Below are 17544 nucleotides of genomic sequence, written 5' to 3'. Positions count from 1 at the left end.
GTATGTGAATATGGTATGTTAAGTGGAATATTAGGAAATTTCTGGACCTAAACAAACTTAGCTTTCACTAATGACGATAAACTAAATTCTTCTGTTTTTGTTCATATTAAAAAGGTGACATTGTAACTTAGACATTCACAGTACTGCAGAATGTGCATGTACTGATAGATAAACACCAGTAGAATCAGAATTATGGAGTAGGCTAAAAATGCTCTTTGGTTTTACTCTTATAGGTTCCTTACTATAAAATTTTAACCTAATGAAAAAAGTTCTATGCAGTTTTTGATCAGATACTTTAATACCTACAACGGTAATCTCAAAGTCATTCTTCGCTTACTAGCTTGACCAAATCACTGAGACCATCCAAGACTTATAGGGCTGACCATATGGATGATATTTTTGCTAACTTTATACAGTATATCACGTACACAACACTTGACATTAAAGGAAACTTTAAAGTTTTGATTTCTAACTAAAAGTACATCAGAATTTCTTGGTCAAAACATGGCTTTAAAAAAATTGAAGGCTGTATAGTAATGACAATTTATAAAACCATATCATACAAAATATTTACAAAGAACATAGCAAAGCAGTTATTGCCCTAAAGAATGGTAATACTAATACCCTTAGTTAATTTTGAGCTTAGAGAACTGTGCATAAACAAATGCCAGATAGGAATTAGATTCCAGGCAATTGCTTTTCCATTAACAATAACTGCTTTTCTATAAACAATGTCTTTTTCTTAAACTGCAATCTCAAAAGTAGCACCAATTTGAATAGCATAATAGGCATGTATAGCGCATCTCAAATTTCGTAAAATTTCAAATGATTTATTCTACATTTAAAAGGTGAAAAAATATATGATACGGTGTGGATGATACTACTAGTTACAAATACTGTAATAACTATAATACATGGCATTTTGATTTATTCAACTATGTGAACATTTTAAACATCAAAAATTCAAATTAGCAGTTATGGAGATTGCAAAAAAAATACTGTTTACAGGAACTAACTTCCTGACATACAATTTTCTTAAAATAAGAGTATTTTCAGCTAAGAAAGTCAGAGGACAAAACATACACAAAAAACTTTTAAACGCAAGACAAAATAAGGTACATGTACATTATAAGACTGGAACTGTCATGGAATTCATTCTCTTCAGGTACTGATTTACTGGCCATGGTCATTAGCGAAAGCACTGAAAATGACTTCAAACCTAAACAAACTTTTATTAAAATATCTAAATTTTATAGACTATTCTAAAATTACATGACTAAACCTTTTGCTGTATTTATCTAACTCTTTTGCAGCATACAAATACAGACATTTTGTATTCACTACATTTTTAAAAACAAGCTTGTTACAAGATAGGCAAAGGTGCCAGAAAGCTGCTAAAATGCACCAATTTGTAATGGTTAATAATGTTTAAGACTTCAACTGCAACATAAGGTCCCCAGTGTTAACATCTGAAAAGCTCTCATTCCTTGACACTGCAGAAGTGTAGCAATCTGTAGACTACAAGGAGGGCATTCTTAGTAAAAGGCATTTTTATGTATTACAGATATTCTTATTACTTGCATTTCCAGTAATTCCAACAGTCATTTCTTTTGACTTGAGCTCTGCAAAGAGTTGGTATGGCACTGTAAAATCCTTTATCTGAAATGCCTTGACTGGTAAGGGTGTTGGATAACAAAGAATAGCCTATTAGTTTATCTGAAGAGTTAAAATTGATAACTCTTACTCCTTGGTAAAAGGTTGTCTATGCAGTAATAAGAAATGTTCATATTCTGAATTACACCTTAACCCAGAGGCAATATTAAACTATGAAAATCACATAAATTGGTAACATATTTCCATTGATGAGGTACAGGCAGGTTGTGTTTTGTCTTCCATTAGCCTCTTCACATTTGCCATGAAAGTGCAAGTGAAATGCCACCAAAAATTTTTAAGTCCATGCAAACATTTCTGGGTCTTATGTTTAACACTGTACACTCTGCATGTTTGCTGCTCAAGAAACAAAGTAAAGGAATGAGGTTTTAACAGGTGGGACCAGAGGACTTCCTACTTTACAAATTAACCTCCTTCATTCATTTTTAACAGCTATTCAATATCTGGCTCCCTACCTTTGTCTATTAACACCATAAAGTATAACTGTCTGTGCTGTATTTTGTTAAAACCTATTAATACCAGTGAATAACAACCCTTCAGAAGGGAGGCATTGATTCAATTATATTCTATACACTACCAAATAACTACAGGATGTAAATTATGAATGGACCATTCATCTTAACACCTTTGCTAAAATATTTTACCACATAAAAGAAACCCTCAGCAGAAACATACACGGGTAATATGAGGTACCCTTGCACCGGTGTGATAATTGGTTATGACTGTTTGTTAAAAATCAGCTGTTATATCAAATTGTATTATTGGTAAAAGTTAAAAACTTTAAACAAAACTCAATACCTGAATGTTGTTCCTCCGTAGTGTTTGGTAGAAATAATTTATCATTTTCAATGTAAACACTGAGGAGGAGTCTGTTTAAAGTTTATAACTTTTTCCAGTAGTACAGTTTATCGAGACGACTTTGGATTTTTAATTAACAAAAATTTATTCATGAAATGCTGCACATTTTCTAGTATTGTTTTAAAGCCAGTTTAGGGCTAGGGAAGTTTTCTGGAAGCCTCCAACTAAAGAAACACTTTGCTTGAATGACTCTAGATATGACAACAACTATCTTTCATTCCAAGCTTTCTTTTCAGTAATACTTGCAAAATGTCTAATGCTGTCAGAAGGCTATGTATTATTTATAAAGAGTACTACACCTACAGAAAAGATGGTATTAACGCCACATGCTTCCTGTTCTTTTGTTCGGACACTGATGGAATACTGTTCTCTTGTGTGGATGTTAGCAGTCTTCTCAAATCTTCTGACAAAAAATTTTTTTTTTTTTTTTTTTTTCACTGAAACTAACTTAAGCTCAGCCACCTTCCATAACCTCTATTCCAGAAGGGAAATCCCATTTCACTCTTATTTCCAGTTGCTTTGAGAATCTAATAATATTTCCTGCACAGAACATACTACTGTAGTTCCTTGGTGTCATTTCCTTTACTGAAAAACTCGGAAACAGTTGCCCTATTGTCAATGGAAAAATATTGCTGTTATTTTACCTTTAACTTTGAAATCTGAAATTATACAGTTACATCTGGCACTTAATTTTTCCTCTCAAGAATTTTGTTTGCTAGAGTTCATTAAAGGAGTTAATGCTATTTTAGTCTTGTTCCATTGATGGGAAGTAAACAAATTTGTTTAAATTTCAATACAAATACTTCGCTAACTGAACTACTACCTACATGGAAAAACAACACATTTGACTATGTTGCACAAGGCTATAGAAGATATATCAACATGTGTTTTTTAAGAGAGCTATCAATAATGTTTTGGGCTGTTTATAATTTGCCCTTTTTTCATTTTCATGCATTTGTCTTTTTCATAGGTTTGTTTCAATTTTTTTAGAGTTTTGTCTGATACTTTGGATTTGACAAGTTTCCCAGAAGGAAGACTTCTTTTGCTTTCAATATTGGTTCTTGAGCTCATATACTAACTTCAGTAGCATTTGTTTCTGTATATCATTACCATATACCAGTGCAAAAGGTGGCCCTCTTTTAATGGGGAAGTCTGCCTACCTGATTTTATCATATACTGCTTACAATGGTCAGGGAATTATTTATAACTCGCACCTGGAGAGAGTTATAAATAATTCTTACAACAATTACTTGTAGGAAGTCTTGAGAGAAAAATGAAAAGAATGGGAGGAAAGGAATGCACACAAAATTTACACAGAAGAGTGAAAACTTGTTTACAAAAGTATTAATGGACAGTCATCATCACCTTTACATTAGAGCACTCTTGATAAATGCATATTGAAAGTTAAGTTTTCTTTTAAACAATAACAATCTAAAATACGTACATTTACATTAAAGCATTAACTAATATATGTTAACTAATTTGGAGTGCCACAAGCATTCTATAATGTACCAGCCTTATTAACAATATGGTGGTGACATCTGCACAAAAATTACCAGCCCTTTACCTAAACAAGTGTAGGGATAAGAATGTAAAAATCCTATAGTTTAACTATGCCATTTTCAATAATTTTGTTTTTCATTTCTCCTAGGTGTGGCAACATGTTCCTATAATTTCATTAGACCATTTAAAAATAAAACACTTACATACCATTAAAACAATATGTCCCAAAATGGCTTACCTTTTTCTGAAACATGACTGAAATAAAAGCAGCCTTGGAACACCAGCCTTGTATCAACAATCTATGGTTGGCTCTTAAGGTGTTGCATAATATGACTGTAATTAATTAACATTTTAACCAAACATGGCAAGGGTAACAAGGAAAACCTTAGGTATTACAACTGTATAACAAAAAGAATGAAATTTGGCACAACAACAACTTCATTTTCATGACGCTAAGGCATTATTGTAATACGCTAACTAGCCTAACAGGAGGGCTAGCCTTGCTAATGCCAAAGTCCATCCTCTCCCAAAAATGCCTATTGTAATGACAAATTTCTAGTTTTAAGCTTCAGAGTGTCTTGAAAACACTGTCCCAGATCTGACTTGGAACCGAAGTAAATCCAACATTAATCTTTTCTGTCCCACTTCAGGTAAACAACCAACCTGAAGTCTACATGGCTAATAGAATTTCACCCCCCAAGACGCATAAATAAGTACCTTGAATACCAAGTCATTCAGGCAAAAACCCTAAGCATTATTCACTTTGCTGTGTTCCAGGTCAAACCTGATCTAATGCCCTCATTCAGTGGACATCAAAATGCAAGAATTAAAAATGTTAAATGGTATACCTTGATGGTTAAACATGAAGAGCACTACTTTTCATAGGCAACCGAAGCTCAATGTCCACTGTTAAGCCTGTAACCCTAGGGTTTAGGTTAAGCCAGAATTACACCGATGTTGGTCTTCCTGCTGCAGTAATGTATTTTAAATATGCATTCATTATGGGTAATTATGTCAAAGGCATGAAGTTTTAAATATGTATTCATTATGGGTAATTATGTCAATGACACTATCTCAAAATGCAATCAATATATGTTAAAACTGTTACCTTGGGCAGATAAAAATATAAGTTACACTCGACATTTACTAAGTATTACATACTTCAATACATATGATTACAAAACACATGATAGCCATGTTGCGTTTTCATTTGGGATTAATTTCAAATATATTTACAAGACCCAAACTACTGTATCTGGAAAAAACTATATATTGTCCTTAAAGCTCTATATATATGGTAATATCTTCTATTTCATAGCAATATCTTATAGCTAGTAATTAATCAAGAGCTTAAATAGTAAAGCACCACTTATAAGGAGACTCCATTTTCATTTGGCTTCTGTGCACAAACTTCTATTCCTTACTGTGACTAGATATGCAATAACACTGTGATAACTTAAAATTCACAATACCCCTTAATGTTTTAAAAAACATGAACATATGCTTTTGAAATATGATTTTATCATCAAAATACTGTTTTTTCATCACCTGAAAGTGTTTTATCACATGCTGTCCATTGAACATAATACACAGCACAACAAAACAATAAAAAAATTAACACAATCACAATAAAGTTATTTCTTGTTGCCAAACTCCAAAATCACTTTCATAGAAGATAAAAGATCTGCCTTGGCAAAGTTGCTTGAAGAATGATCAGTAATAATTGTCCATATGTTATGTCTCAATAAATAAGATTCCTAGAAAACAAATAAAAATTTCAGTAATACTGTATACATAACTTGCAGAATATTCACAACAGAACCATCATAAAAAGTACTCCTTGATATTTTAACAAATGGTAACATTTTCTTGTGTTACTTAGAGAATAAAGACTATACAGCATTAGCAAAGTAACTTCATAAATTATTTACATAAACTATATGTAAATAATTTATGAAGTTACTTTACTAATGCTGTATAGTCTTTATACTACTTACTAAGAAAAGCTTTTGTCCCACTTCAAACTGACTTAAAATGACTAGTAACATTTTTAATCCACTTAATACTGTATTTCTTTTCAAAGACTCTCAATTATAGCGAACTAGAATAATGTGGGGTGGGTTAAGTCATAGCACCAAAAACTACTGGATATTGTAGACTTCTGATTTCACAAGTTATGAAAAACTATCCACTGATTATTTTTGTGTAACAATGACAGGGGTGGGTTGACATTAGTACATACACTTGAAACTCTATGATTATTACTACTTCACTAATACAGTGTTGATATGTTGATTTTTACTTAATTTTCTTGAAATATTATTGCAGGTATTAATACAGTAAATAGTTTTTTATACTGATGTAAAATTCAGTAGGAGATATGAATAGTCCTGTTTTTCTCAACCAATGGTTTGCAATCTATTATTGTTAATAAAACTACTGTTATTTTGTAAATTAATGTAAAGTGACTGTTTAGTATTGTTTTAGTTTGTGATAACTCTGGTGTTAGTGGTGTTTCACATAAAAATTATGAAACTACAATTACTATATTTTTAATAAAATATGCGTTTTGATATTTTCAATTTTCAATCTGTGCAGGACATGTTTGGAAATGTTCCTAATAATTACTGGTTGACTGTCTTTTCATGAGTTTCTCTTCATTTTTCATTACAGTAGTTACTAATTTTGTGTATTGTAGACTGACCATGGAAAGTAAAACATCTAAAGTAGTTTTTGATAATTAAAAAGCTAGATGTTGTGTAAGGACATATATTGAGAACTGGCCCCCCCGTCTGACTATCACTTTTGTGGCCCCCAGTATGACTATCACTGTTGTATGTGGGAAGTTTATGTACCTTGAATGAGACCACTGAGAACATCCAATAATAAGTTTATCACTCAGATGCAGTCCCCCTATCCTTAAGGCCACCCTTCTACTTGCTGTTTCATAAAGGAGATCTCTTCTAACAGGTTAATTGTGATACTATGGAGTCCCTTCTTGACGTAAGGTTTGCAAAGATGTTTACGCTTGAAACTGAAGGGAGAACCTTCAACACCCACCCTGAACCAAGGCTGTTTACATGCCAGATATATCTATGAAGTTTTTATGTGGAAGAAACATTTGATTCATCTACCTGAAGCATGTTACTAGTAGTGGAAGATTGGATGAAGAAACTATAGCAGTTTTGTGTACACTCCATGACATCATCCTCGTGTGGATATCCTTAACTGTCTCTCTTGACATTTCCAGCACTGACTGAACCTCCCTAAATCAGTGTGATGATTGTGTGGCTGCTCTTAGGACAACAGTGAGGTGTCAGTTTTTAAGTAATATGAGGGTCCTCCCTGGCTAGGTATTTGGTTTTTTCCCATAAGCTGTCAGACTAAGAAGGTATGTAATTCCAGCAGAGGTTATGACTGACCCATGAGCAATTCCTCATGACCTTTCTCTACTGGAATAGTGTCTTGGGAAATTTTTATCAAATACAAGGTTGCTGTTAGGCTGCCTTCTTTTACCATCAAGGGTCTGATAAAACTTCCCAAGGTGCTAGCCCAACAGAAAAACGTCATGGGGAGCACTCAAGAGGAGGTCATAATACCTTCTGGAGTCTCAACCCTTAATACATAACCTATCATCTTGGATCAAAGCCTGCAGGGAGAAGCTCATATTTCTTTGAAATTGACACCTAGTCATTGTCCTAAGAGTAGTCACTGAAGTTGGAAGAGGCAGTCTGTGCTTAAAACTTGACAGTTACATGTGTTATCCTGGAAAGCGTGCATATCAAAGACTGTCTGAGAGGACTTAGGATTTCATCAGGTTAATGCAAGTGGATACACAGTCCAAGAAGTGAAGAACTGCAGGAAGAAATGCAGAGACTAGTGGTCATCAATGCAATTCACAGCTACAAGCAACATGGCGAGAGCTGGAGGTGGAGCTGAGAAGGTCCTAAAAGATGGCAAGTGCTGGAGGTGGAGCTGAGAAGGTCCTAAAAGATGGCAAGTGCTGGAGGTGGAGCTGAGAAGGTCCTAAAAGATGACAAGTGCAAGCTGGACTAAAGAGCTTTGCTTACTGTAAAGAGCTTTGCTTACTGGAAACAACTTGGAGTGTCCAAGTAATGCCTCTGCCTGTCAAGAGAACTCTTGTATCTGAAGCTGCCAAGGATCTGATCCCCTGGACTGGGAGAATAGCAATTCTCCTGTCAGGTTTCAGAATACTCTAGACAGGAAAGACCTTACTGGAATTACTAAAAGAAGGGGCTGGTATATGGCAGCAAAATATCTAGAGAATGAAGTTGAGGGATCTGCAGAGGTCCCAGGCAAGGGCACCGAAGCAGCTTCTGGGCAGCAAAAAATACTGAAGCAGGTACACACACACATTTGAGCATCTAGCAGAGTGGATTAAAGCCGTCAAAGGTGCAGATGGGTATGCAGAAGTAAAGTATGACAAGGTTCTTTAAGTCTGCTAGAATGGGAACAGAAGCCTCAAGTGAAAGAAAACCACTTTCAAACCAGCAATGATCCATGCCTACTTTCCTTGGTAAATGACTATTGTAGAGGACCTGCAAGGGTGAGTGGTGCTGAAACGATCTTGTATACACCTTTGCTGTGATCATGACTTGACATCTATGTGGACATTATCCTGGTATAGCACCACTGAAGCATTATTATCCCACTGGTGCTCTCAATGTGATCATGACTCTTGACATATACACAGACTTGATCTTAGGGTGGTACCTTCAATGAAATGTTTTCTTGCATGACCCTCTGCTTTACTGCATTACTGTCCCACTGGTGCTCTTGATGTGATTATGACCTGTGACATTTACATGGTCTTGGTATTGGGGTGGTGCCTTCAAAGAAATCCTGTCTTACATGACCCTGTTATTTGCTGCAAGTCCTAGTTATCTGTAGGACACTGGTCCTAATGCAGCTTGGTCATACAGTCACGACCAAGTGCTGGTCCTAATGCGGCTTGGTCATACAGTCATGGCCAAGGGTAGTGTAGTCTGTATTTTCACAGCAACAATCCTGGATGCCAGGATCTGGACACATTTTTGAACACCACCTGGGCAAACCAACTCCTCAGCATTTGACCTGCAAGAATTCAGACATGCAACCATCCAAATGCCATTTTGGACGAAGTCTAGAAAGATTTTCAGTGACAGCATGACTTGAATTATCTGGGCTTTTGCATCTCTTGAGATGTGTTACTAAACATCACTTACTCTCCAGTATGTTTACACTCGTGCTAAGTTGGACTCCATATGGCTGTTCTTTGTAACAATGGGATTTGGGTGAAACATAGGAGGATTCTAATTTCTTCAAACTGTAGTTTCTTCCAAACACAAAAAAATATTTTCATTATTTTTTTGTTTATGGCTCCAAACCCTGGAAACTTGCTGTAGCTAACAGTTCAAATTACATAAGTGTCACAAATTAGCTACTGGAGGCTCTGGGACCTATATGCCAATGCATAGTGCTCCCACTATTTTTCTTTTGGTATACAAAATTGTCTGCAACACTGAAGTCCAGGAACATGGCTCATAGATATTTACAGGTTTCAAAGTTTAAATTACATTAAATTCATTATTTACTACATTAGTGGAAAAATTTCTAATCAATATCGATGTTCTTTTACAGATGAGTATGCTTATCATTCGCTGAAGTGGAATAAAGCTATGTAGTAATATATTTGTTTCCACTACAATCTGACTAACAATGGAAGGTTAATACAAGATCTAAATTTATATCTTAACAAAACTAGACATTAAGCAGTGGGGTCACCTCCACCAACTTCCTGGAGATCTTTCCAACTGAAACAACTCTGCCCGACAAATTGAACCTGAACTCTGTTGCACCATCTGTTCAGGGCCGTTGCTATGGTGGGGGGGTCCAGCTCAGATGCTTGGCACCCGAAGTTGAAATTCCCTTTGTAGCTAAACTTAAACCCTGACAGTATTTGATACATTTGCATACAGTAAGAGTTGAAAATTAATTGAAAACTGAGCTCTATAATTTCAAATACAGGTTTACTAATTACTAATAATATTATTTTCTTTCATTCACATGGATTTATACATTTGAGAACAGTATATTTTACCAATTACAGAACTGGTACATTAGTTCTTTGTAATTTTCTTTGATACCTAAAAAAATATCTTGGCCCTACTTAGGTCCCCCACTGAAGGAATGCCAGCTACACCACTGCATCTGTTTGTGAATTTTTTGGTTAATAAAGGTGCCACTGAGGGATTATACTGTGATATACAAACTTATCAAACCTAAAATGAAAAGGTTTGATATGAGATATATATTTCCTTGAAATTTGTTAGCCACTTAATATAAAATAAGAATATGAGAAAACTGGAATTTCAGTTGAGTGGAAGTCTCCAAATTGTTGAAGTGGCATCTAGTCAGTACATGTATCACATAGGCTCAAACATAGCTTCAAATAAGGTCATACAACTAAAATGGGAGTTGACTATTCTTTAACAATAAACCATTGCTCTACTGGATGCAATTCTGCTGCCACCCACTGATGACATGGTAGGCTACACGTTCCCCTATTGTATCTTTATCTGGACATGCATACCTTGCTGATCAAGGGGCCATTTGACCAGCAGGATTATGTACAGCTTTCAAGGCAAGATGACAAATTCGGTACAGTCTTTTTTGAAATTAAGAAGTTTTTCCAGCTTTTAATTTAATATTCATATTCTGTATAATCTTTTTTGAAATTAAAGTTTTCCAGCTTTTAATTTAATATTCATAACATAAAAAACTGCATCTTGAGTTACTTTTGCCCATATTGATAATGTGAGTGTTACCACTACTTGTGACTAGGGTATTTTCAAGTATCAGAAATACAACTTGACTGCCTTCATGTACAAATCACAATGTTTCAGCAATGGTAACAAAGACCAAGTAAATTACTAAACTGACTCATCATTCTTGATCTTAATACAATTTACTGCAACAAGAAGGTTTATGCTCTGGCATAAGCATTTTCACAAGGTAAATGTCCAATTACCTAGCAATTACCTACCACACAGTAACTGATTCACAATTTGTCAGGAATGATAATCTTACTGTCTTACATGAAATAAAGCCTATAAATTGAACCTGGCCAAAAGTGCCTATGAAATAACGACAAATCTGAATTTGATACTCAATTCTGCAAGGCAGCCAAACCTTTAGAAAGGACCTCTTCCACCTGCAACAGCAAACCATTACTTGTTAACACAATACACAAATATCCCAGATTTCCTCTTACAGTTCCACACAATTAAAATATTGTGGATTATGAAAGCCTATGTCCTTACCATGTTGATAAGGTAAAGAAACTGTAGCATCTAATATATCTCCTCCCAAGAGTGGCTCTTTGTTGGGTGAGTCGGTAGAGCTGCAGACTGTCAGTCGATGGGCCGGAGTACAATTCCCCGGCCGCCTGATGAGTTAGAGGAATTTATTTCTGGTGATAGAAATTCATTTCTCGCTATAATGTGGTTCAGATTCCACATTAAGCTGTAGGTCTCGTTGCTAAGTAACCAACTGGTTCTTAGCCACGTAAAGTAAGTCTAATCCTTCGGGCCAGCCCTAGGAGAGCTGTTAATCAGCTCAGTGGTCTGGTAAAACTAAGGTATACTTTTTTCCCTCCCAAGAGTGTTGAGGCAGATGCAAACATAAATCACTCTATGTCCGGCTACTGACATTTCTATGCAGAAGTTAGACAAAATTCCTGAAGAAGGTAATGAAGAACACCTTGACACTAAAGACCTGAAAGATCAGCATCCTTTAATTACACCAGTTGAACCTACTACCTGTACGTTAATTGCAGCATTCAGACGTGCCTTTAGATTAAAAGGTAAACAATGCCACATTTAGAATATGGCCTGAGAATAATATGCAAAGAAGAAAATTAAGCAGCATACTGAAATCATGTCCTACTTTAGTAATTGCTTGTAAGATACAGGGTGCCTCTCTGTTCACAGCTCAATTTTTAAGGCATGCTAATGCAAACAGCCCCCTCTGCCAAAGCAAAATGACTAAGTTATTAAATTGATTTGTATTTTTTATAACAAACCTGAGGTCTTAACATAGGATAAATATCTAGTGCCAGCTGGAATCTGGTAAAATCAATAATCAAATGTATGTTTCATTTTTCAGGGAACACAAAGCTACAGTTTGTATAAAAAACTAAATATAATTGATTTTATGTGTCATGTGTATTTCCACATGTAATTTCACCTTATAAGAAGAGATCTCTTTAGGGTACAGAAAAGATTCATAAACACTAACTTACCATTAGCTTTAGACAATACAAAACATAAACAAAGGATTACTATATTTTAACAAAAATGTACTATATTATTGGATATGGAAAAAATTCTTTGCAACATTGTTAGTAGAGGAATTAAACTTTTTTTGCTCAGTTTGGTCACTAAAATTTTTCTGCTAAACATGTTACAAATAATTCTGGAAACTACTTCACTTACCATTTTGTAAAATCCACACTAGATCTTTAGAGACACTTCCAGCCTATTTGCTAGTTGAGCATGGATTGTGCGAGCATTATAATATGTAGCTAGCCGAGGCCAGAGTTCAGCTAATGCAGTTAATAAGTTAACGCGAGTTGACATATTCAACTCGCGACGGCACAGAACTTCAGTTACGTCTTGAACAACCTTCAGGACTCCCTCCGCATTAAACTCACAAAGTACATCACCACTCTGTAAAAGCTGGAAAACACAAGTTATCTCAAAACTAAGCAAACAACAGGGAAAAATACAAACCAACAAAATGGAAAAGTAGAACATTTCTAGCATTTCTCATACCAAAAACACTTAAAAGTAAATTTTTCTATCACAGTGAATGGTATAAGGTCCCTGCTCTTACCAGATTAAATTTTAATCAGATGGCACACTGGAAAAGACATAGGGTTCTTTAAAGAATCTTTTGTAAATAGCATGTTCTAAGTAATGCTGTCACTTCATAAAAGCTTCATCTGTTCAGTACTGCTTTAACAATACAAAATATTGTAATTCTAACTTTTGTATCTTAAAAATAAAAGTTTTGACCTCTTGTAAAATACAGGCAGTCCCAGGTTAACGGCAGGGGGTTCCATTCCCGGCTGAGTGCTGCTAACTAAAAATCGACAATAATAGTGCCGATAAACCGCTTAATGGCGCTTGAGCAAAAATGACATTTTTAATTAATCTGTATTTTTCATAGCTAACAAACCTGAGGTCTTAACATTAGGATAAATCTTCTGGTGCCAGCTGGAAACCAGTTAAAAACAATAAAAAATTTTATATGCAAGGAATCTGTGGCATCTGGCATCCGATCCGCAGAAGAGGTGGAAGCGGGTCAGAGACCTAGCTAGAACCTCGTGACATATCCAGTCTTTCCTCCAACCCAGGATAAGACATAAGAGGGGTGGCTAGAGCTGGGCAGTCAATGTTAAGACCTCAGGTTTGTTAGCTAAGAAAAATACAAATTAATTAAAAATTTGTCATTTCTTCACACGTGGAACAAACCTTCGGTCTTAACATTAGGACAGACTCACACTTGGAGAGAGGTATGAGAATCCTGAACTGACTGGAGGTTCGGCACACCTGATCACTCTTCCTAGAAATTAGGGTTCTAAGGAAGAGGACCTAAGCCTCTGAGTTGTTAGATATGTGGCTGTCTAACACCCAGTCCACTGGGTTAAAATTCAATGTTACACGAGAGATTCACTGCACACATGGAAGTCAAAGAGAACGATATCTGTTCAAGCAACAAACCATGTCAGCCACATCCTCACTCCCCTTGCTGGAGAGAGAAGTAAAGGCTACTGAGATGCATATTTGTATGTTGTATGGAACATATAAATGCTGTCACAGCATGACTCCAACACAACTGCATCAAGCCAGTGCCAGTGTATGATGTGTATATTCTTCCAACTGCCTGGAGGTAGAGAAGAAAGGAAAAAGGGAAAGAAAAGAAACTAGTCATTTCACTCATTCTCTCTTCCACACTATCACCTTAGGCAAGATACACTAACTGTCCCACCAGGGGCACTGGATGAGCTACACAATTTGTTGAGCAGCCACCACTGGACCCAAGGAAAGTTTCCAAGGACCTGTGGACAATGTCCTTCAGGTAGAAGTGAAAGTGGTCTGACAAAGCCAAGAACCAACATTCAAAATCCTATGAATAGACAAGTTCTTCTTGAATGCCAGAACTTGATGATGAGGAGTAGGCTTGCCTAAACACCTTGTAGCCAAAACGAAATAGTATTCTTGGACTCTTCTTTCTTGGCTCGGACTGTACTAACAATAAGTCTACGACACCTAGGTCTTAGGTGAGAGTCCTTTTTAGATGACAACGCAGTGCTCTGACAGGGCAAAGCAGTAACTCCTGAGGATCGTTGTTAACAAAATCCCTAAGGGAAGGAATGGAAAATGAGGCAAATCTGTCATCGTGAACAGAGGGATTTTGAGTCTTAGCCACAAATTCTGGTATGTTTTACATCATAATCTAGACCACTGAGCTCTCCGACTCTTCTCTGTTCTGAGAAAGCTCAGGAAGTCCACTACCTGTTGAACAGAAGTTCCGAGTGGAGAGAAACCCTGTTGACGACACCAATCACAGTAAATGGCCCACTTGCCCTGGCACATGGCTGATGAAGATCTCCTGAGATAGACGGACATCTAAGTTGCTGCTCTGCGAGAAACCCTCTAGCTCATAAGAGATACTGGATAGTCTCCAGCCATGAAGAGAAGGGACCCTTCCGACTGGTGGTACCTTCCTACATGAGGTTTGCAGAGAAGATTGTGCCAAGGGGAATCTTTCTTGGCACTGCTGAGAGAGGAGACAGCAGATCTGGGAACCACTCTGCTTGGGGCCACAAAGGAGCTACTAGGGTCATCCTGAGATTCTTGGAACCAATCACTCTGTTCAGGACAAGGCGGATCAGGCAGAATGGAGGGAAGGCATAAACTTCCAGGTTGTCGCAAGGATGTTGAAGGGCGTCCTCCGTCACAGCGAATGGATCTGGGACCACCAAACAATGGACCTCTAGCTTTCTGTTGAACCTTGAAGCAAAGAGGTCTAACATGGGTCTTCCCATAAATGGAATAGCCTGTCCGCTATGTCCTGATGCAGAGACCACTCCGCACCTAGAACATGTCCCTGATGACTTAGTTTGTTAGCCACTACATTCCTTTTGCCCGGAATGTACCTGGCCATGAGCATGAGCTCCATCGAGTTGTTAGTTGTTGATCGCCCACTGGTGCAATTCGACTGTTAGTGAGTGAAGGTAGCATGACACCATCCCCAACGTTTGCTCACATATGCTACCACCATAGTGTTGTCTGACATCAGAACGACAGAGTGACCTATCACCCTCTCCTGAAACTCCTAAAGACCCAAGAAGGCAGCCTTCAACTCCAACATGTTGATGTGGAGTTGCTTGTCCTGAGAGTTCCACAACCCCCAAGCCTGGAGCTCTTCCAGACAAGCACCCCAACCTTTGGAGGATGCTTCCAAGAACAGAAGAAGATCTGGAGGGGACGAATAGAGAGGAATGCCCACTGTCAGGTTCTGGTTGTCCAACCACCACAGGAGGTCACTTCTCACCTCTGCTGACAGAGGGATCTGGAGCTAAGGGGGTCTCCTGCTGGGGACCAAAAGTCCTTTAGTCTCCATTGCAGTGATCGAGTATGTAGATGCCCATGAGGAACCAGCTTCTCTAGAGATGTCAAGAGGCCCAGGACTACTTGCAAGTGGTGAGCTGGTAGCTCCTCCCTCAAAAGGAAGGAGTGAGCACCTGGTCTGACAGGAAAACTCTTGACAAGGCTGTATCTATCATCATTCCCTGGTATAGAATCCTCTGGCTGGGAAGAAGATTGGACTTTTCCAAATTTGTGACAAAACTGGAGAAAATGGTCCCTGTCCCAAATCAGCCTTTCACAGGAACTTGCTAAAACTAACCAATCTTTGAGAAATCTCAACAGGCAAATCCCCTGAGCATGAGCCCAAGTCGACGCTAGGGTAAAGACCCTTGTGAACACTTATGGAGCTGTTGTCAGTCCAAAGCAAAGAACTTTGAACTGGAACACTTGCTCACCAAGACTGAAGCGAAGGAACTTCCTGGACGAAAAGTGGACATGAATCTGAAAGTAGGCGTCCTAGTCTATAGTCAGCATGAAGTCGTTTCTCATGGCTGCTAAGACTATCCGGGGTGTCTCCATTCTGAACTTCGTCTTCCTGACGAAGTGGCTCAAAGTTGACAGATCTATCACTGGTCTCCAATCGCCAGTGGCTCTTGGTACCAGGAAAACTCGACTGTAGAACCCAGGAGAGGGACGTGCTACCTTTTCTACTGCCCCCTTGTCCATCTTTCTCACCACCTCCTGGAGAGCTAAGTGCTTCAGAGAGCCTTGGGTGTAAGTCAGGTGTAGGAGAGGACGATCAGAGAGAGGAGGAGGGAAGTCAAAAGGAAGTAGATACCCTACCTGAAGGACACCTTACTATCCTATTCCACTCCGTGCATCTGCCACATAGCCCAGTGGCTTGCCAGGCATCCCCCCCCAATGGTGGCAACGGGTGGGGAGTGGCACCCTATCTACCAATGTCCTCCCCTGCCTCTGTCCCCACTCCTCCTCCCTGGTTTCTAAGGACGAGACTGAAAGGGACGCTGCTGAGGTTTCTTCTTTGGTGCTGGAGCTGGCTGAGAATCCTTACTCAAAGCTGAAGGTCTTGAAGACTTCTGGGCAGGGGACTGCCTATTCTGCCTTGGAGCAGATGAACAAGACTGACCTGAAGACTTAGTCACTGCCTATTGGACAAGTCGATCATTATCGTCAGCCCGTCTTCTGTCAAATGCAGTGTCCAACTGTTCCCTAGGTAGGAGAAGCTGGGATTCTAGGAGATCTCCATTCTGCAAGGACAGCAAAGAATCCATATCAACTAACTGAGCCACTTTAGAGAGGGCTGCATCTCTTCTCACCAGTAGTAAGTTAGCCCCAAGTTTGCATTCAAATGGCCTAGGTATGATATGGCCTTAGCACCAGATTGTAGTAACCTGATGAAGGACAGACTATCGAATGTTTCTCGCAGAATGGGATGAAGGAATCCTAGCTACCGCCAATGACCACAAATCTAGCCATGAGACAGTCTGAAAGGCAGAAGAGGCAGTCGACTCCAAGGTAGATGCTTCCTGGAAGGTTAGAGAAGGACCCTCAGCCCTAACCTGATCCAGGGTTAACCCAAGCTTCAACCGAATGACATCTGAGTTGATCTGTCTACTCATGAGGTACAAGATTTATTGAATGATACTTCCTATGACGAACAAGCGGAGGGGGAAGAAGCTTAAATGACTTGTGGGAACAAAGAGAATTAACCTGTCCCAAAACCAAAGAATTCACATGCCGTAAGATTGAATTAGCATACCCAGAATAAGGCAACTCAAAAGATGTCCTTACATCCTTCTTTGGTCCTACTAAGGCCACCTCTATGCCTGTAGGG

General features: G+C 38.0%; 1 protein-coding gene and 1 long non-coding RNA gene across 2 annotated transcripts in view; one reads left to right on the top strand and one right to left on the bottom strand.

The window, feature by feature from the left end:
* The window catches only part of LOC136839476 (uncharacterized), a 33891-nt gene extending 25907 nt beyond the window's left edge, over nucleotides 1–7984 (top strand). The window contains exon 3 of the long non-coding RNA XR_010853349.1: nucleotides 7003–7984. This is a non-coding gene — a long non-coding RNA (uncharacterized lncRNA). The remainder of the gene's footprint in view (nucleotides 1–7002) is intronic.
* Nucleotides 3490–17544, bottom strand: part of LOC136839475 (CBP80/20-dependent translation initiation factor-like) — a 32421-nt gene continuing 18366 nt past the window's right edge. The window contains exons 7-8 of the mRNA XM_067105566.1: nucleotides 12528–12770; nucleotides 3490–5789 (exon numbers count right to left, since the gene is read on the bottom strand). Coding sequence (XP_066961667.1) covers nucleotides 12546–12770 — 225 coding nt within the window. The 3' untranslated portion in view covers nucleotides 3490–5789; nucleotides 12528–12545. The remainder of the gene's footprint in view (nucleotides 5790–12527; nucleotides 12771–17544) is intronic.

The sequence above is a fragment of the Macrobrachium rosenbergii genome, chromosome 6, assembly GCF_040412425.1.
Source record: "Macrobrachium rosenbergii isolate ZJJX-2024 chromosome 6, ASM4041242v1, whole genome shotgun sequence".
NCBI classification, from domain to species: Eukaryota; Metazoa; Arthropoda; class Malacostraca; order Decapoda; family Palaemonidae; genus Macrobrachium; species Macrobrachium rosenbergii.
Note: the sequence above shows the minus strand (reverse complement) of the source record. Positions and strands in the feature narration are given on the sequence as shown.